This window comes from Hevea brasiliensis, chromosome 18 (genome assembly GCF_030052815.1).
Source record: "Hevea brasiliensis isolate MT/VB/25A 57/8 chromosome 18, ASM3005281v1, whole genome shotgun sequence".
Lineage (NCBI taxonomy): Eukaryota > Viridiplantae > Streptophyta > Magnoliopsida > Malpighiales > Euphorbiaceae > Hevea > Hevea brasiliensis.
In genome coordinates this window covers 52471353-52493552 of record NC_079510.1, presented here as the reverse complement: position 1 = coordinate 52493552, position 22200 = coordinate 52471353, and the positions used below count along the sequence as shown (strand labels likewise).

The following is a 22200-nucleotide window of genomic DNA, read 5'->3' as shown; positions in this document are numbered from 1 at the left end:
TCTGCATCATTTCAGGTGTTTAGATGAAGTTCCAAGGCATAGGAGTGCAAAAGAAAGCTTGGAAAGACTAAAGGAAATAGAAGTATTGCTGATACACTTTACAAGGGTCTGTGGCGGGTCATGTAAGTAAAGCCACAGACCCGTGTAATATACTGCCAGGAGAAAACTAAAGAGCCAAGGAATAAACGAAGTATGTACCCCAACTCGTGTAAACCATAAAGACCCATGTAAGTCTCTGCTAGCCTGAATTGAAGAATTCCTTGAAGAACAAAAGAACATAGGTCGTGTACTTGGACTCGTGTAACTAGCAATACCCTGTGTAATCTCCTATGTTAATATGAGATGCAATCTTCGAAGCTCCAGTGAATTACACAACCCGGGGCCATGTAGTGATGCACGGGCTGTGTATCAGTCGACAACCAGTTTCCTAATTTAGCTCTAGCTCCAGTTTTTAACAAAGAAAAGAGACTTCTAATACAGGGGAGACTGAGAAAACCTAACCCTAGGCACTAAATATAAAGAGAAGCAACAGAAAATAGAAAGAGGGGGGACAGAGCGGACAATAACACCTTCGTCATTTTCTCACAGCCGCTTAAAAGAGCAGTGTATCAGTATCAAAGAGAAGCCTTTAGCTAAAGTTCCACAAGATCAAAGCTGTAGATTCTCTTTGGTTCTTTTGTTCTATTTCTTTAGGCGGATTGTTCTTTATTTTATTTTTATGTTTGCTGAACTCACCATGAGTGAGTAATTTCCATATTCTGGAATTAGGAGAGTAACGCTTGTAAGCATTATTATGGACAAACATTGAGTTTTATTTATTGGATTTAAGATTTATTCTTTGATTTAATTTTTTACAATCTCAATGCATACTATGTGTTGGTACCCACTTAGTATTGATTATAGATATTAATTGTAGAACTAAAAGGTGAAGGTTAATATTAGAAAATCAAGATTTTAAACTTAGAAAATCTGACCTAGAGATAGGCTGATAACCTTTGTGGAATTCCATAATTAATCATAAGATCTTAAATGGTTTTTATTAGAATCAATCACCTACGAAAGTAGGGTTTAGCTCTAATTGAGACACACCTTAGGTGCCTTGAGAGAGGACCTAGGATACTTTAGGATTAATTTCCATCAAGACAAACGATTGTTAATCCAATGAATAGAAAAGATTACATCCATAATAAGGTTAAAATGTGAAATCCTAATTCTGGAATTGTTTCAAATAGATTACTTCATTTTTATTTCATTACTCTTCTAGTCTTAAGCATTCAAAATAGATCACATTCTTCCCTATTTTATTCGATAGCCTAAATAGTCGAAATTACTGTGTAGTTTGGTACTTACTAATTAAATTCCTCGTGGGACGATACTCTACTCACTACTTTATCACTTGTTAGCGATCCGTGCACTTGTGAGGTTGAAAAACCAGCAAATAGCATACTTAGGCTAATTTATTATCATTAGCAATTCAATGTTCTCATTATTTCATCATTTCGTTATCATACTTTCATCACGGGAACATAGATCCCAAACACAATTTCACATGCCATTCATGCTTAACATACCATTGGCATTTATCATAATTCACATTTTAAACAATTATGCTTACATTTCATAATTTCCAGGTTTGGTACCTCAGCTTCCTTAGTAAATTTGGCTAAGGTACAGCAGGACTTAGGCCATACCTTCTTCATCAGAATTGTAGATCTATGTCTTATGCTTATTTTAGCTTTAGAATCATTCAACTTGTATTTGTGTAACTTGAGTTATGGCAATTTTGCTAAAACTATTCCGGTGACCAAATTTCCAATTTTCAGGTCACTCCTAGAATCCAGGCAGATTTCTAGAATCACTTTATCAAGCAAATTTGGATAGGTTATAGTTATACTTTAGCATTATGGTCTTCATATGAATTGTTCCCCTATATCTCAAGATTACACAAGTTCAAGAATTACTCAATTTGGAGTTTTGTAGGGTGAGTTATGTCCAATTTAGTGTGTACTATTTATTTAGTCATTTTTCAGGATTCCAGATTTGCATTTCCGGATTTCAGCCCTAATTTAAGTATCTTCTAATTAGTTTTGAGTCATGTGTTTTTCATGAAAATTATTCCTTTATGTCATAGCTTTCGAACAAGATAAAATTTACCTCATTTGGAATTATATACAGTGAGTTATGTCTAAGGAAACAGGATATGTTCAGGTGCATTCTTTACTAATCACAGGACATGGTCTAGGTAGTTTTTGGAGCTTAGATTTGAATAAGTATCAATTAGAATTTGTCATTTTGTTCTCCAGGAAAGTTACTTCTTTATGTCTTAGATTTTTAAAAAATCAAGAATCACCTAAAATGGAGTTTCCTACTATGAGTTATACTTATTTAATCCGGACTGCTCAAGGTGTCCTGCTCCTAGGTTTCAGGTTTTGTAACTCAAAGTCTAGCAATTTTTCAAAGTATCTACACACAAAATTTGAGCAACTTGTCTTATGAAAGTTTTAGTAAATTGTCTTATCTTTAATTTGCCTTTGGTTTCACATCAATTGGAATTATGAAGCCCAAGTTATGAGCATTTAAACTTATCAGACTCAAGCTGTCCAGATTCACACTTAAATGCACAATACCAAGTTATTTAATTTCTTCACTATATCATTAATGTTTCTCAATAAATACTCATGAAATAGTCATAATATAAGCCTAAAAGCATTAAATAGGCTTCATACAATAAAAATCCTAATTGTATAAAACCCTAATTTAACAGCAAAAACTTTGAAAATCTAAGGGATTTCTTAACTCTAACCTTGATTTCAAGCCTTAATCACTTTCAATCAACCTTTAATTCCACCAAAACTTTGATCTTCTTTCTTGGTCTCCCAACCAAAATTCTATCCTAACTCCCATAATTTCAATAAATTTACATAGAAATCCCCCACAATCAAACTTGAATTTCATAATTTCACAACTAGATAAGCTTAAATCACAACTTACCTCAATGGGCCAATAACCTTTCATCTCCAATCTTCCAAATTTCTTTGAATTCTTGTTTACTTTCTTCAAATCAAGGTTTAATTCAACGTTTTCTCTTGATTTCTTATGAAAATTATGAAAGAATTTAAGGGATTTGAAGCTTGAAATGAAGCTTTAATGGAGGATTGAGACAAAGAGTGGGGATGGCAAAGTGAAGAAAGAAGAAGATGAAGATGTGTTGATGATGATGGTGATGTATTTTAATGAGAAATTATCTTAATTAATAACTTTTGTCTTATTTACAAAATATCTAACTAATTATAATTATTTTAATTACAATTGTTACAATTCAATAATTCCATCTATATCCCTATTAAACTTTCATACTCATTTCAATTAATTAAATCCCATTTTAATACACCAATCTCACTTAATTTAATTAACATTTTGATCAAAAGTTAACTCTTTAAGTGAATTGACCAAAACACCCTTCTGTAACACCCCTATATTCGGTAGTGCGTTCTACTGTTCCAGTAACCGATGTCTGTCCAGATAGTTAGAATGTCTGGAATTATACTTAAATGTTAATGAAGAGAAATAAGATAATGAAATACAATAGAGGAAAATACAAGAAAAACAAAAGAAAAATAAGAGCAATGAAATGTGATTAAGTTAAACGAGCCAAAAACCCTAGCGATGGGTGACCGCATCGGAAAGTTGCGGCGAGGACCGTTGACTAGCCCTGGACCGCGGAGAATCCTGGGAAATATTTTAGAGACTTAAACAAACATCTATTGTGGTATAATTGACTTAGAAAATATCGAAGAAATTTTAATTAATTAGTACAAAAAAAAATGAAAAATCGAGAAATCAACAAAAATTAGTGTTATCGAAAAATCGAGAGTACAAACCGAATATAGGCATTTTGGTCACTCCATGAAAAATGAAAATTAGAAATGAAATGTAAATAGTGACAAATTAGGATATTAATTATAATTATGAAAACTTAGATTAATTAAATGCTTAATTAGACTTAGTGCTCCACTAAGTGAAGTATAAAAAGCACATAAAGACAAGGCTGGCCACTTCACTTCTTCTTCCTAATTTCATCTTCAAATTGCCGAACCCATTTCATTCCAAAGAAACTCCATTGCCGTCTCATGTGTGGAGCTTCATCCACTCAAGATCAAGCCATCCAAACATCAAGTCTTCTTCATTAAAGTTGGAGTACACACCTTGGACAGCATTTTGGGAGCAAAAAGGGAGAGATTTGAAGAAGTTTAACAAGTTCAATTTGAGGTACATATCCCATTTTTCTTCCTTTCTTTGTTAAAATTTGTGTTGGTGTTGTGGTGAGTGGGTTTATGGAAGGAATTGAAGGTTTTAATGAGTTATGGAGGTGCTCCATTTTTTGGCAGCCATGGTGATTAAAGGGCTTTGAATTATTTTCACATGAATTTGATGGGAATTGATGATGTTTGAAGTAAATAAAAGTTCTAGTAGGTTAATTGTAGGTGTATGTTGAAGTGGAGTACTTGAATTGGAAATTGATTTTGAATTTGAAAATTTTTGTGTAATTGCTTAAGTGTTTAGCCATGGAATTATATATTTAATGAACAATTCTTACATGTATTGTGGAGAATTAATGTTGATTAATGTGATTTAAGGTGTTAGTAAGTTAACTTATTGTGTAAGTGATGATTGAGCAAGCGAAAAATTGGTGTTGAAGCAATTATGGAAAACTTTTGCATTTTGGAGCAATTCAGTAGCCTTGAAACTTCTTGATGAATGCTTGAATTCATGAAGTTATTTGATGAATTGTGATCTTAAAGATTGCTAAATGTGTATGTAATTTAGTAGTGAATTTATATGTAATCGTTAGGAGTGATTATGTGTATATATTGTTAGAATTAGATTTTGTGAATTGGAAGTGTAATTGGTGTATTGTCAATTGGTTATATACTGCCCAAATTAACTATAATGTGAAGTGAGGAATGGATTTGGTATCATACAAAATCAGAATTGGTATGAGATTTACCAAGTAAAAATGTATGTGATTGGTCTTGAGGAAAGTATACAAGGGCAGTAACTAAACAGAGCTGTAAGTGTGAAATTGTGACCCCAATTGGTATGAGGCTAATTTGAGGTAAAACTAGACATAAAATAGGCCAACTTTCATGAAGAAAGCAGACCTAAATTCTATCTGGAAAGTGACATGAAAACTGACCTAATCCAGATTGCTAACATTGCAACCCTGAAATTTAACCAATTGAACAGTATTTACGAAAATGACCATAACTCCTTGTACACAGGTCCAAATGACCTGAAATTTATATCGTTGGAAAGCTTATACATAGGGCTAAAATTTTGGTTGAGACCACCAAATTTAGAAATGACCATAAGTAAGTCAAAATACTTGCACAAATTCGGGTATAAAACCTGCCAGAATTGGAAATGACCTAAAAATGACCTAAGTTCACAATAAAAAGGTAATTTGACCAACAATAGTAAAATGACCATAACTTGGTCCAGAAAACTCCAAATGACATGAAATTAGTGCCAATATGTCACTAAGACATAAATCTACAATTTTACTCTTTCGACCAGAATCTAAAAACCAAGGAAAATAAGACATTTAGCTATAGCAATCTAGTATATAAAATCTAGAAAATGGTAATAAAATGCAATAAGCTTTAAAATAAAATTGGTAACATATACCAACACTTAGAGACTATAAAATATGACAAATTGGGAACATTAAAGTTGACTCACTTAGAGTGCATCAAAGGTTAACATTATAGGTTGACTAATAAAAGTAATAGTATTAATAAAATTTAATTATTGAACCTTATTATTAGAAACAATTTAAATAAGTACTGAAACACTGTAAATTGTGTGTTTCAGTTAGCAAAGACTCGGGGAAGGGGAAAGAACCACTGCGTCAAGGCCAAGAGGCTACTCATCAGAGGTTTGTGCACAATAGTTATTTCTTTTGAATTTTCACTTGAAATAAATTATGACAATTTGTATGTTATTGCTTAAATTGTGAAAATTTTGTTTGAATGAAATTTGATGGATACTTATTGCTTGAAAAATATTGCAAATGGTATGAAACCACAGCTATCATGTATGTTTGATTGAATTCCTTGCTAGCTTGTCTAGTGAGAAAAATTGACTTTGAATTTCCTCTCTGGCTGAAGTGTTGAGGTGTGTGCCAGTTGAGGACGAATAGGATAAATACTCATATACTTGCTAGCTAGCTATGTTATTCCTCATTAGCCATTAGCTTTTGGGACGAATTGGACTTTGGAATCATGATTAAGTTGTGTGTGTGATTTATTAGTATTTATTGAGACATTATGAAATGGAATCTAATTCTTTATGATAATCTCTGTCTTTTGAAATTAACTATGATTTTAAGTATCCACAGTTTATGTGATTTATGGTTTATAGTTTTAAATTGTATTTTCTTAATGTTGTGTACCACTGAGACATTGGCTCAACAATAGCTTTTTCATTGCTGTCATAGGTAGACAGATAGATAAAGCAGCAGAGTAGGCTGCTTGTACTATACTTTTGGAATTTTGCTGGGTATATTGAGTATACCACTTCCTTGTAATTTTATTGTAATGTATGTGAACTGTATGTATATATTGTACTTGGTCTTGAGCAGTTGTAAACTTAAGTTGTACAAATAAAGTTGTAAATTATATTTTGGCCTATCAATGTTGTATTATAATTATCTTATCTTAGCTTTTAAATTACTTAGTTATATTTTATTTATGTTTAAATTGATGAAATTGAGTTGAATTGGTTTATGAAAATTGATTTGAGTTGAACTATCATTGGAGTTGGAGATTGAAATAAATATATTGGAAGTGCTTTTTACAGGTTTTTGAAGAACTATTTTGTTCAAAATACAGACGGCACTCTGCCGAAATTTTTATAGAATCTATCGATATTGCAGATTTGTTATGTAATTTAACTTTGAGTAAATTTTTTAAAACCTGTCAAAAGTGCTCACTACTGTAAAAAGACATAAAAAATTGTTTAAAATCCCTTATAGTGTATTTAATGGGTTATCAGTAGGCGAAATTTGATAATTCATTACGTATATTATGGGAACATATTATGTCTTACGGAGGGGTAAAGTGTGACACCTTCATCGGATTATAGTCAATCTTTTTCAATAATACCGATTAAATCCATAACCCGATGGTCACTTCGGTTTTTATTCTGCTTATCTTAATTAATTTCCATTACATTTTCAGTCCTCCAGCTGGCTTTGAATAATACTATTCACAGATCGAAAATAGTACTATTTAGAGCTCGAAATTCTCGGGACGTTACAAAATCCCTAACCCCAAACCACAAAACCCTAATACACTTGTATCATATAGGTATTTTATGCACTTTTGCATTGTATTTCATAGCATTTAGGTAGTTAATTGCATGCATTTTACTTAGGTTCATTATTTTTTTAGTTTTGATAATCTCTGCTTAATTTCATATTTTATATATCTTTTCAAGTATTTTAATGAAGATTTAGGGCGTAAAAGTCTATTTGACAGGTTTAGAAGTCAAGCAAGAAAGCCTACTATACAACATTATATAAGTCGTGTAAGCATGAACCGGGTCCCATGTAACTTTTTGGCCATCAAATCTTGAAGAAACATGGAAGGACCACAACATATAGGTTGTGTGATTTGTGTAACGCCCTCACTTTAGGTAGTCAGTACATTCTACTGTTCCAATAACTAACGCCTGTTAGGACAGTCAGGATGTCTGAAACTACACTTAAACTAGAGTGAGGAGTTATAAGATGATTAAATAAAAACCAAACAAATTAAGAAAAAAATAAAAGAAATAAAGTGTAAATAGGTTAAAAGAGCCAGAAGTCACGACGATGGGTGACTCTAATGAGAAGTGACTGTGAAGAAAGTTGCCAACCCCAGACCGGCGAGAAACCCTAGGAAATAAATATTGAAACTTAATTGAAGGAATTATGAAGATTAAATGACATTAAAAATGTCAAAGAAAATTTAAAAATATTAAGTCAATCGGTACAGACAAGTATAACTCGATAAGCATAATGAAGGGCATTTTGGTCATTTCACATGAAGAGGTGATTTTTTACGAAAATGATAATTAATTTAAGTGAAAATTTATATAATAAATTATGATGAAATTTTAATGAAAATCTAAATAAAATATGAATTGGAAAGAAGAAAAGAAGGGGAAAGAAAATTTAAATGAATTATGACCTAAGTATGACTAAATGATGACCTCATTAAAAATTTCTACTAATTAAAATTAAACACCTAAACTTAAGAGGATAAATACAAGGTATAAGACAAATTTGACCAAGAAAAAGCTATCTTCTTCTTATTTCTTTACCATGGCCGAATCCCATTCTCTTTCCCTCTCCTCCATTTTTCTTCAATTCAAGCTTAAATTTCCTTAGGTTTTCACCACAAAACCAATAGTTTCCAACATTAAAATTTGTCCTAGGGCCTTGCTAAAGTATCTAGTAGCAAAAAGGAAGAAGAGAACTTGAAGAATTGGGAAGTTTGGAATTGGCTTATTAAAGGTTAGTGCACTATAAGCTTTTCTTTCACTTCTAGGTGTGGTAAGCATGCTAAATTAGGTTGAAATTTCATGAAATTGAAAGAAACTAATTAGGAATCGAATAACCTTAATTTGGGCAGCCATGAGATTAATTGGAGTTTGATGTTTTTAATTAATGTAAATTAGTTCAATGATGATGCTTGATAAGATTATATACATTAGAAGTTGTAGGGATTGAATTTGATTGAACTATGAAATTAAAGTTAGGGTTTTGATTATAAATTGAGGATTTTGTGCTATGGCTGGAATTTGACCTTGTTGAGATGAATTGTTGATCACTAGAAATGCTATGAATGCTAATTGAAGTTTGAGAGTTGGGAAAAATTGAATTGGGAGTGTTAATTTTTCATGCAGGAATTCTGGACTTATGGGTCCAGCATGTTTGAATTGCCATAACTTGAATTGTGTTACTCCAATTGGTGTGAGGTCAATTGAAGATGAAACTATGGTCAAAATGTCCCGTTTTTCATGAAGAAACCATGCCCAAAAACTATCCACAACCTAACCTAATTACTACTTGAATTCGGATGACCATAACTTAAATCTAGAAAAATGATCAAATGAACAGTACATATTCATTTGGCCATAACTCCCTCTAGAAAGGTCAGAATGACCTGATTTTTATACCATTGGAAAGATTAGACATAGAAGTATATTTTTTATGCAGATCATAGAACTCATATCTTCCTCTAACTAAATCAAATTGTTAGTAAAATTTAGGTTAACAAAATTGTCCAGAACCAAACTGTCCAGAAATTCTGAACTTAGGCCTACCCGACTAGTTTTGGCAAAAAGGCCATAACTTAATCTACAAAAATCCAAATGCAGTGAATCTAATGGCAAAATTTTCATATGACATAAATCTACAATATTGGTGGTTGGACCAAACCCAAAACCTAAAGAAACTAGGTCAAATAGCTAGAACAAATCAACACATCAAAACCTAGAATTTGACCAAACTACACTTGACCCCAGAATAGTTTTTATATCATATCTCCCACTAGGAAATCCCAAATGGGATGAGCCAAACTGTTCTGGAAACCTAAGAGACAAGGCTACAACTTTGATTTAAAAACTTGTCTTAAATTTTGAGTGTAAGAACCCTAAAATAGGAGTCAAATCCACTGACCTGAACCTGGAATCCTGTAGACAAAGGTACCTAAGTCCAGGCCAGTTAATTGGCTATAACTAATTCTACGAAACTTGAAAAATTATAATTCGAAATTTTGAGTGATCATAAGACATAGGGTAACAACTTATATGAAGAACATTAGGCTTAAAAGTGGCTGTAACATGTCCCATTGATTAGGTAAAATTTAACTCCAGAATCTGCCTAATTCTAGACCTAGAAAGAAATGGTGAACCAGTTGTGGTTATTTGACCATAACTTGAGTTCTAAAACTTCAAATGATATTATTCAAAAAGGACAACAAAGACAAAATATAGAGGAACAACTTCCATGAGGGAAGTGTGGCCAAACAGTGGCCACATCTTGGCCAATTTGTTAGATGAACTTAAGACATCAAATATGGACCTTGAGAAAGATTCATAAAATGACTTGTTATATGATATGAAGTTAATCAAAATGAATTGTTAATTATAAAAGTGACATGAATATGCATGTGAAACTTATGTTTCCCATCATAAGTAACATGAAAATATTATTAAATACAACTAGCACATAATATGAAACTATAAACGCTTAATAATATTAATTTTGCCCAAAATATACCTAGACTTATTTATATAGCATAGATCGATTGGTACACCAATTAGAGACCACAGATTGTAGTATTGCCCACAGAAATAATCATTGATAGATAATATATGTCTAAGATGGTTATTCTACTGACTTTATGCTTGTCCGTTAGCCATTGTGTCTAATTTTATTTCTGGCTTTATGCATGCCCACTGGCCTTATGTCTGACATGATAGATGTATACATGTTAGACATACGGATGTTTAATGAGTATACTCCCATGTATCTAGTCTTTATAGATTGTTATAGGTTACTTGGGCACAGATAAAAGTAATAAGCCTTAAATTTAAATAAGTGCACGAAGAGATCACATATATGAGTAATAAGTCTTAAATTTAAATAATTACATGAAGAGACCATAGATATGAGTAATAAGATTGAAAATAATATAAATGAACAAAGAAGATCTTAATAACTTACTTGCTCCTAAGATTTCATAAAATATGTAAATGATTTAGAAATTTATGAAATTACACTTAGAATAATTATTTTAATTATTTAGTTATTTTCCTTTATTTTATGCACCACTAAGCGTTATGCTTAGCGCGTTGGTTTTCTCATCGCGTAGGTATTGGAGAGCAGCAGCAGCATCAGCAGCAGTAGTATCTAGATAGGATTTGGCCAGATCTTCTACAGTGTAGGTTATTACCTCAGCAGTCTATTTTAGTAAGGCTCATGTATATTTATATTTTGTATTTTAGTTATTGTATATAAGTAAACTAAATATTTATATTTAGTTATTTTAGTTATTTTGAGTTGTAAATAAATTGTAAATTATTTTATAAGAATTTTATATGAATGAATGAATGAAACTTATATTTTCTTGAAATTGTATGAGCAAAAATGTTATGATATGACATATAGAAACATGAGATAGATATGAAATTGTTTTAACAGATAAATAGTCTACACCCGCCAAATACTAATAAAACAGAGGAGACTCTATCTGGGTCTCCATAAAAATAAGATGTGATAAAAAAAAATTACACATAAGATAATATATTTAAATTAATATTGTACACGATAAGACAGGATAGGTTGCTCCGGCATTGAATGTAGCGCACCTTGCTCGGCTATACTGTAGATGGGTGAGGGGTATTACAATTTGCCCCGTATAACTCACCAGACCCCGTGTAACTTGTTGTACCCCCAAAATATAAAGCTTGAAAGTGTCTATAGAATTACACAAGCCAAGACCGAGTAATGCCACATGGGCCATGTACCTTGCAATAGACAAACTTTTGTTTTGATCTGGATTCTCCTGCACTCATTTTGAACAGACCTCTAAGGCTTTTGGAACTCTGAAACATGACTTTTAGGCATCTGATATAAATATTAGAAGACTGAAACAGGCAGGGGAGTTAGAAGAGTTCACCTTTACTTTCAAACCCTAGTTTTCAAAGTAGTTTGGAGAGATTCTGCATCATGACTCTAGGAAAAGGACTCTCAGCTGAAGTTCCAAAAGTTTAAGGCTGTGGATCTTTGTTCTGGGTTCTTTTGTTTTATTTCTTCATATTGTCTTATGTTCTTTAATTTTAAATTCATTATGTTTGTTAAACTCACTATGAGTGAATAGTTTGTTTAATTCTATAGTTAGGAGAGCAGCATTTTCAACTTTTGCTATGGATCTATACTAAAATTATTTAATAGATTTGAGCTTTATTCTTTGATTTAATATTCTGTGTTTTTAATGCATGCTATGTCTTGGTATCCACTTAGTCATGATATAAGATACTAATTGAAGAACTGAAAGGTAAAGATTAGTATTAGAAATTAGGATTTTGAACCTAAAAAATCTAACTTAAAGATAGGCTAAAATCCTTTGTGGAGTTTTATAATTAATCAAAGAACTTAAAGGATTTTAATTAAGATTGATTGCCACAAAAGTAGGGTTTAGGTTAATTAAAATACACCTTAGGTGTCTTGAGAGAGGACTTAAGATATTTTAGTATTAATTTTTATCAAAGTAATAATTCTCAATCTGTTAGATAGGTAAGGTTGAGTCAATAATAAGGTTAAAGTATGAAATCTTAATTCTAGAATTGCTTTAGTTAATTTTTTTCTAAATCTAAGTTTATTGCTTTGTCTTCTTTTATTTTTCACATCTTTAGTTAGTTTAAATTTAATCTCTCAATATATTCGATAGTCTAAACAGTCAAAATTGTTGTCTAGCTTGGTACTTACATTTATAAATTCCTTGTAGGATGATACTCTACTCATTACTATATTACTTGTTCACAATTTGTGCACTTGCAGGGTTGTAAACCAACAAACAAGCTTTTGGCACTGTTGTCGTGGAATTTAGTAATATTGAGTGATAGAGAATTTAGTTGATTTAGGCATTTATTTTTATTTATTTAATTTACTTATCTTGTTTTTACTTTTTATTTCTTTTTCAGGCTCTCTGTTTAGTTTATGATCAGAAAAAAAACTTGAAGAGGAACTGCTTGAATTGAATCCTGAAATAGACAAGACTTTTAGATTCATCAAGGGAGAAAAGGAGACATTAAGAACTAGAACCGATAGTTTTTAAAACTCCAACCATGGCTACCAGCAATAGGCCAAGACCCTTAAGGGACTATGGAGCCCTAACCATCCAAGGATTTTAAGCTAGTGTTACCAGGCCCACAGTAGAGGCCAACAACTTTGAGCTTAAACTTACATGGTCATTCAACAAATAAATGGCATCTTCAGGGTCTCTTTGAAGAACATGATCACCTATAGCCCAAACTCCATAATCTACCCAATTTCTTGTTGCTTCATCTAAACCATTGTAGAAATTGAGAGTGAGTTCATAATTTGAAAGATTATAATTGGCAAATTGCTCACCAATTCATTAAATCTTCTCCAAGCATCATGAAAAGGTTCATTGTGTTGTTGAATAAAGCTTGTGAAGACTTTTTGATGAAACATCTCAATGTACCTCACAAGAAAAACAAGTAAAAATAAAATTAGACAAGAAACAAACTATAAAAGAAATAAGAAAGTCTAGAGTAATCAAATCACTAATAATTTGATATCAAGCACCGGTCCCCGGCAACAGCGCCAAAAACTTGTTTGCTGATTTTACAACTACCGCAAGTGCATAGATCGCTAACAAGTAATAAAGTGATGAGTATAGTATCATTCCCACGAGGACTGTGTTGAGTACCAAACTATAGTGATTTTAATTATCTAGACGATCGAATTGTATGGAAATAGTAATTAAATCTAAATTAAAAGAAATAAAATCTAAACAATTAACTAAGTTTGAATATTAATGGATAAAGGCATTCTAGAGCTAGGGGTTCACACTTTAATTAATTATAGAATCAATCTAATTCATTCAATAATTGGAAGATTATTACCTTGATAAAATTAATCCTAAGTTATCTTAAGTCCTCTCTCAAAGCACTCAAGGTGTATTTTAATTAATCTAAACCATACTTTCATAGTGATTAAATTAATTAAAATCCTTTAAGATCTTTGATTAATTTTATAACTCTATAAAGGTAATCAACCTATCTCTAGGTCAGATTTTCTAGGTTCAAAATCCTAATTTTCTAATACTAATCTTTACCTTTCAGTTCTTCAATTAGTATCTTAGATTATAACTAGGTTGGTACCAACACATAGCATGCATTAAGAACACAAGAGATTGAATCAAAGAACAAAACCCTCAATATATTAAATAAAATAAAATCAAATCCATAATTAAATTAAGAGTGTTACACCCTAACCCTAGAATAAAGAGACTACTCACACGTAGTGAGTTTTATAATCAAGTTTATAAAAAGATAAAGAGAAGACATGAGAAAAAAATAGAGTGAAAGAACCCAGAAAGAGAGTTGCAGCATTTGACTTTTGAAACTTTAGCTGAAAATCCCTTCTAGCAATCTTGCAGATCTTGTTTCTCCCTTGCCTCCCTTAAAGTTGATGTGTATCCTTGAATGTAATTTTCTTTTTTTCTTTTTCAATTCTTGACTTATTATATTTATATATGGTGTAAAAATCCTAATTTTAGAGTCCTAAAAGTATTAGGAGTCCATTCGGATCGGGTTGGAAGCAAGAAAAGTCACATCAGAATTGTTGTCAGGAGACTTTACACGGGCCATGTAGTGATACACGCCCCATGTAACTTTTTGCCACTTTGTTTTTCAAGTTTTCTTCAATTTAGAAAGTTATACGGGGTCTAAGAAGTTACACGGAGCTGGTTACACGGCCCATGTAATGCTTCTGGCCCTGTATTCTTCATATTTTGACCTCTAAATCTCTTCCAAACTTGTCTTTGATTCTAGAACCACATAAAAATACATAATAAAATATAAAAAATAATGAATTGAGTTGGATTAACATATTTTCTAAAATAATAATAAAAACACATAAAAATAAACATAAAAGGAGACTAAATGCTGACAAAATACAATGAATGTTAACTTTAAATGTCTATATAATTTGACTTAATCACATGGCTCCAGATGATTCAATAGACTCAGTTTGAAGGTTCACTTATGGAAGATCCACTCTATCACCTTCAATGATTTCTTCCTCTATGTGACACATCCAAGATGAATGGAGTCTTTATTGAAGCTATTAGACTTAGAGCATTCCCATTCTCTCTCAGATATAAGGCAAAAAAGTGGTTTCCTTTTCAACTAGCTAAAACATTCACTACCTGGGAAGATCTTTTATAAGCCTTCTTAGCAAGGTACTTCCTACCTGCAAAGACTACAAAATTAAGAGTAAAGCTAAATACTTTTAGGCAAAGGGAAGGAGAATCATTGTATGATACATGGGAAAGGTACAAAGACCTTCAAAGGGAGTGCCTACACCATGGCATAGAGGACTGACTTCTAGTTTAGACCTTTTATAATGGTTACCACCATCTACAAGGAGTACATTTGATTCAGCAATAGGCATGGAGAAAATAGTAAACGAAGCTCTTGTACTTCTAGAGAGGGTTGCATATCATAATTTTGAATGGTCAAAAGGGGAAGTACATTTATTGCTAATCTTTATTATGCATTTCATTCATACATTTAGAAATAAGTTAGCATAAAAACTTAAAGGGATAAGAAAAAGTATGCATCTGAAGTGCCTTGATTTTTGGTCCAGAAAAATACATAGGGTACCCTATTCTTTGAAGCACACCTCGTGTAACCTATTGAGCATAAAACACACACAAATTTAGCACTACAGAAAGTTACATGGGATACCCCGTGCAAGGACACACAGCCCATGTAACAAGGAAAGGAGACAAGAATAGGAGTTTTAAAGAAACAAAAACTTACATGGGGTGCACTGTGCAGTGGTACATGGCTCATGTAAGTTAGAAGAGCCAAACATAGAAGGAATTTTTATTTCATATTTAGAGTGTCGTGTTGTTTATGTATTTCTCCAATTTAATTAACACGTGACCATGATATTGTTACATTTATGTGTTTGCTTATATTTTGTTAGTGTGATTTATTCTATGTTTTATTTTATTATGATTTTTATGTAGTTATCAATATGGCAAAAAAGAAAAATCTAACAATAGCACCTCATATGGATGTAAATATTTCATGGACACATCTTATGGATGATGCTTTAATTGATGCATACTTGCACCAACACATAATTGGGAATAGAGTTGGTGGAACTGTTACGACTCATGCAATGAATAACATGGTGAATGAGTTGAGGGAGAAATTTCCTGATAAGCCAAAAGACAATGAAAAGCTCTAAAACCATATGAAAAATATTAAAAGATAATTTTTCTGATGCTGTGATATTTTCAAGAATGGAATGAGTAGTTTTGCTTGGGAACCAATTACAGAAATGTGGAAAGCTGAACCTGAAGTTTGGGAAAAGTTGATTGAGGTTAGTTTCTTATCCATAGTACTTATTCTATATTTTTTGAAAAATTTTAATAATTATCTTATTCTTTGCATTTTTGTTCATACAGGTCAAACCTAATGCTGCTGAATAGATGAATAAAAGTGTTAGAAATTTTAAGAAGTTGGTTCAACTTTATGGACAAGATAGGGCTACTGAAAAACATGCAGAGATTGCATCAGAAATGAGATGGAAAATGGCTAGTAATGAAGGGCAAGAGACTGGTGACCCACTTTAGGGAATAAAATGACGGAATTGATTTCATGGTTTCACAGAATGAGGTTACTTTGGAAAATTTCAATCTATTTGAAGATGATAGTCAAGATAAAGAATCTCATGAAGTAAGTAGATCCCAGGCACAATCTGAAGCTCCTAAAGCAGGTAGATCCCTAGCACAATCTAAATCTCAAAGTTCAAAGAAGGCAAAAAGTTCTAGAGTTGATGCTGAACTGCTATTTTTCAAAGCGGGGCTTGATAATGTGGCTAATGCTATTATGCAGTCAACCAGTAAGGTGGCCAATGCTTTTTTCCAATCAAGCAATTACATGGTGATACTATTGTGCAATCAACCACTGAGCAGTTGAATGCCAATAAAAGACTTCAAATTTTAGAGAGTCAGATATGGACTTTAATAAAGGATATAGGAATCAAGTCAGAGGTGATGTCTACTGCTTATGTCTATCTTGCGCAAAAATCGGAGATGTTGAGAGCTATGATTGGATGCCCACCACATATGATGGCTATAGGTAATTGACCACATAATTAGTGTTTTGGCAATTATATGAATAATATGTTAAGAAGATACTGTGGGTTGTGGTTCATATTTATTAGTTATGAGTTATGGTAATTGATTCAATTTACGTGAAGGCATCATGTGAAAGCTCTTTGGACTTTGTATGCCCAACTAGTTAGGCATTAGTATTTCGTTGTTTTATAGAGTTGACTTTTGAAACTATTATGCACAAACAACATTATATATCTTTTGTCAAGTGAAATGATTCGGGTGTTTGGTGATGACCCTTTTTTAATCTGTGATTGATTACCATTTGAAGGTTGGCTTTTGTGATTTAGTATAGTTGGTTTCTTTGATTTTACCATCAATTTCCCCCCTTTTTTTCTTAAGTATATACATGATAGTTGTGGGAGGAAAAGGGAGAAAATTATTTAAATTAAAACAAGATGTATTTATATGGATGTGGTAATTTAAAATTATTTAAAACATGATACTAATGAATGGATGTGGTTATTAAAAAAATTGTTGAATGAATGTGCTGATCAAATTGTGCTTAATGGTTTCTTTTTATGCTCATACTTTTTTTTCTTAATGGCACCAGTACACATCATATTTGCACATCTAATTCCAAAGCAAACTCCATAGGTCAAGCCATTGTTGAAAAGAGCAGTACTCAATTCAGCTGTGTTTGTTCCATAACCTGACTGTAGAGATTCCCATACCCACAAGGTCCTCCTGCATATAAATAAAAGAATATGATATTATTAAATATAAGAAAATTAAAGTAGGATTACAGATAGAGATTTTTTGTTAGTTTTTTTTACCCATTGTGCCAGATGCATTACCCTTGGCAATCCTCCAACATTATATGTTGTTTTCCGTTGTAAAGAGTGCTTACACTCTCATACTAGTAAAATTAGATGCAACCTTTAAAAATTATTTTATTAGACATTATTTACTTTAATCAAATGATATATTATTTATTCAAATTTAATGTTCTTAATTTACATAAATATTAAAAATAGAAGTAAAAAAAATTGATAGGAAATAAATGAATTTAATTATTTTATAAAAAGAGTATATTTGTAACATTCATATTTAACCTTACTTTTCAATACCTTCCCTCCAAACAAAACAATGTTATTAAACATTCATTTACTTTATTTTATCTCTTTCCTAAATATAAAATAAATTACTATCTTACCTTACCATACTTTACTACATCTTACTTCACTAAACCGTTTTTTACTCCATCCAAACAAAACCGAAGAGTCAACAAAGGAGCTTAGATGATAAAATTAACTGACTGACGGAAAGGATTTTTTAAAGAAAATCAACCATTTTGCTACCTGATCCATTAATTTAAACCAAAAGGTTAGTTTGACTTGTATTAGGGTTGGTCCCATTCAGAATGTGAACAGCCCGACATGGATATGTTGGAGATCCCATTGTACAAAAGTTTATTGCAGGTTAAAGAGCATAAATACTCATGAAAGACAACTGCATTAACCAAAAAGAGGAAAATTACATTAATACAAATAGGATTATCAAAACATTCATGATTATTCTTAATGTGTCTTATCAAATGTAGGCCACATTTTTTTGAGCCCAATGATCTAAAAATTAATACGAAGTGCATCAATGTTTCGTTTTCCTTCTGGGCCCTTAGAGTACCATGATGACACATAGTCTTCATAATTAACCTCACGGTACCTAGGAGAGGAAGACTCATTAACAAGCTGAAAAGCAGGGGATATTTTCATTTTCTTGGCTGGGTCATGAAATGTCGCAACGGAGAGTCTTGGCCGCCTTGAATTAGTTATGGCTCGATGTTGAGCACTCTTGTACTTCCCATTACTTATAATCTGCAAGCAACAACGTCGCATTAACAAGATAATACAAAAAAGTTGTCGTCCATTTGTTTCAATGGAATATAGTCAGACATATAAAATGACTAAAAACATAAGGGTGATGATAAGTGACAAGATTGTTGAATAGCTACCAGCCTACCAGTGTAATGAACTTCATGTACAATGATGAATGCATTTATTTGATAACCATTTGGACTTGCTGTAAGCCTTTTAGTTGTAAATACTGCCTAGGTCCTTTTAAAGCATACATCCAATCAAAAGTTCTCAAAACCAGATGTATGGCCAACATAAATTAATGTTAAAAGGAGATATTATCCACAGACAGGAGAGATCAATTTATACACATTTCTTTCCCTCCTGTGAACCAACAAATACTCCTTGAAGCCTCCGACTACTCTTGCACTAACCTTATTGCCCAATTGAGGAAGAAGAAGAAGAAGAAGAAAGCAAGAAAGAAGGGAAGAATGAAAAAAGCAGATCACGAGCAAGAAGAAAAGAAGAAGGAGAAGAAAGAAATAAAGAAGCAGCAGATTATGAGCAAGACGAAAAAAGAAAGAAAGAAAGAAAGAAGAAAGAGATGAGTGATGGTATAGAATAATCTTATACGGCTTAGCCTCCCACCTTTTCAGTAGTAATTCCTCTTTCAGCCAAGCTAATTTCAGCTCAAATGTTTCCATTTTTGAAACCCCCACACTCCTCTCCAAAGTTAACCCCAAAGCTACACTCAAGTATAAAGGGAGTATCCCTCCTCGCAACCAACTAGATGAAGGCATAACTGCATTAATCATTCCATACGAATAATACCAAAACAATTCAGATGATGACGATAAGGATTGAAAAAGTAATACCTCAATTTGGTCAGAAAGAATGGCAACAATGGCATCACATAAAGGGCGCACAGTGAACCACTGAGATTCCTTCAAAACCTGAAGACCCTCAACTTGATCTTGAATTAAAAGTGTGATGGCACCCATATCAGAATGAGACTGAAGTCCTAGTGTGAGGTCAGGCTGAGGACAAGGAGGGTAATAGCTGATGGTAATATTCTGATAGAATTCACCAACTGCATTCTCAATGCCAGATGATGGTAGCCCCAGACTTTCTGAGATGAGGCCCAATAACTTCTGAGCAAGCACCTTCATTTCATCACTATGCTTCCCCACGACTTCCCTGTCATTTACCACATGGCTAAGTAATTTGAATTCAACTCCAACTTAAGTTCATTTAGCCAACAGCAGAAAAGTAAACATAAAGCCACCGAGAAATGATCATAAGAAAAAAAAAAAATTAAAAGATGAGGAGCAGATTATGAGGAGGAAAAGGCTGAAGACACCTGTAATTGGGAAGGAAGTGAGGCCAACGAGAAGGATTACGTCGAGAAAGAGGTAAAGTGTGGTGGTCAAAGTAGTCCCTCCAGTCCAAGACACCACAGTTAGAGTTGTCAACTAGCATCTTGCTTCCATATCCTTCGGAGGCCGCGGAAGTGGGATCACATGCGTACTTGAGCTTGTCTTGAAAGGGGCAATCATTGAAAAAAGAAAAGCCAACACTCCTTATCTGGTCCATTAATTCGATGGGAACCCCATGGTTGGTTACTTGGAATGCCCCCCATTCCCTGCAAGCCTCACCAATTGCCTTTCTAACTGAATCTCTGTGTTCTGGATCAAACCCAAACAAGTCAAGCACTGGAATATTCATAATACCAGCGCCATTGTCTTTCTTATGGATGGGTCGATTCTCATGGGGCTGGATATATTGGGAAGGGATCTCTGCTAGGCCTGCTTGTACTAGGCTTTGGACTCTCACCACAGTGTTTCTCCCTGCCTCCATTCCTTGTAATTCAAACTCAAACTGAAAAGTATAAATCATTAGAAGCCATTTACTTGTAAAAAAAAGTTTAAAAAAAGTTTTCCACTTTCAAGCTCCATTTTTCTTTCCCATTTGAAAAATTACTGCTCAAAAGAAAATTTTGGAAAACGCTTTTACTTGTTAAGTTAGAAAACGCTTTTGTTTGTTGAGTTAGAAAAGCTTTTTGTAGTCTGAAATTGGAAAACTATCTACTAATGTAAAATTTTGAATAAATTAAATAATTCACTTTCAAAAACACTTTTCCCTTTCATATCAATATAAAGGATACTTATCTTGTGCAAAAGAAATTTTGTAAGAAAAACGAAAAGTTTGAGCACTGCTTAGAAAATTGACGATATCTTCCAATAGAAAATTCGAAGATGCAATCCACTTTTTTCTGGCGCCTCTGTGTAAATCAACAATATCTCTTTGCAGGAAATTCTGATTCACATACTGTTAGTTGTGTCATGAAGTAGAATGAAAAAGCTTTCCAGCAGTATGAGATTCACCTACCAGTTCTTCACCAACTGATACAGATTTGACAGTAAAAGCAGACCAGAATCTGTCATGAAATTTTACAACATCAGTAGGGCTTTAGAAAATATTGCATACAATGGACATATAGATGTGATAATCTATCACAAAAAATTGCCTCAGTTTAAGTATACAAAAGAACTGTTTAAGAAAAAGCAGGGTGGAGGGGGGGCGCCGCGGGGGGTGTGTTCTGCTGCAGAATTTTGGACCTTTTATGCAAGCGCAAAAAGAATCCCATTAGAATACCAAATGTGAATGAATTGTTAACCTATAGTTTTGTCTAATTTACTGAAGAAATAAAGCATGAATGTGCTTTTTCATTTTCAGAGGGTTAGAAAGAAATCAAATGGAAAAATAACAAAACTAGAATAGCCAATCAGAGGCTACAAACTACAAACTAATGCTCTGAGTTGGATACTCATGAAACCGCATATGTTGTCAACCCCTATTAGATAGACACTCAAATTCCACCACCTTAATTGAGAAGTAAACAATTGAAACACCAAATACAAGCCATCCTTTCAACCAAATACAGGGTAAATTGGTTTTATTTTCACAAGATTTAACATGTAAAGAAGCTCATATTCAATTAAGCTTTACTATGAAAGAGAAGCATGTAAAGGTCTGGGTTAAGTGACATGAAGGAGAATAGAATTACAAAAGGACTAGAGAAAATTGCAATCGAGACAAACAATTAATTCGGTCCTTCTCTTTTGCCCAAGCTCCAACTTTATCTAAAGTGAGAAATCAAAGTTGACTTACCTGAATGATTTTGTAGGGCAGAACAGAGAAGAGAAGAGATGGAGATCAAGGTCGTTTGATTAAGTTGATATGGAGGTCGTCCCTTGAAAGGGAAGAGACGCGCCTTTCTCAGATACAGGTCGGAATGGCAGCGAGTTATAGAAATCTTTTTTTTTTTTTTTTTGATAAAGATTTATTGTTTTTTTTATCAAACAGATAATGGTTTTGCAGCCCGTGGGCCGTGGGGCTCTTTTACTGCG

The 22200-nt window shown here is 32.8% G+C and overlaps 1 protein-coding gene across 4 annotated transcripts; it reads right to left on the bottom strand.

Moving 5' to 3' along the window:
• Positions 1-18430: 18430 nt before the first annotated feature.
• LOC110649504 (jasmonate-induced oxygenase 4) lies at positions 18431-22115 on the bottom strand. Of its 4 annotated transcripts, none has more exons than XM_021804095.2 (5): positions 21962-22115; positions 21175-21227; positions 20151-20668; positions 19666-19987; positions 18431-18811 (listed from the first exon to the last, which is right to left on the bottom strand). In XM_021804095.2, exons 3-5 carry the CDS (start codon positions 20645-20647, stop codon positions 18563-18565), a joined length of 1068 nt encoding a protein of 355 aa, XP_021659787.2. In that variant the 5' UTR covers positions 20648-20668; positions 21175-21227; positions 21962-22115; the 3' UTR covers positions 18431-18562. The 4 variants fall into 4 exon arrangements, with proteins under 4 accessions (XP_021659787.2, XP_021659785.2, XP_021659786.2 ...); XM_021804093.2 differs by having other exon boundaries at positions 20151-21106; positions 21179-21227; XM_021804094.2 differs by having other exon boundaries at positions 21179-21227.
• Positions 22116-22200: the final 85 nt, after the last annotated feature.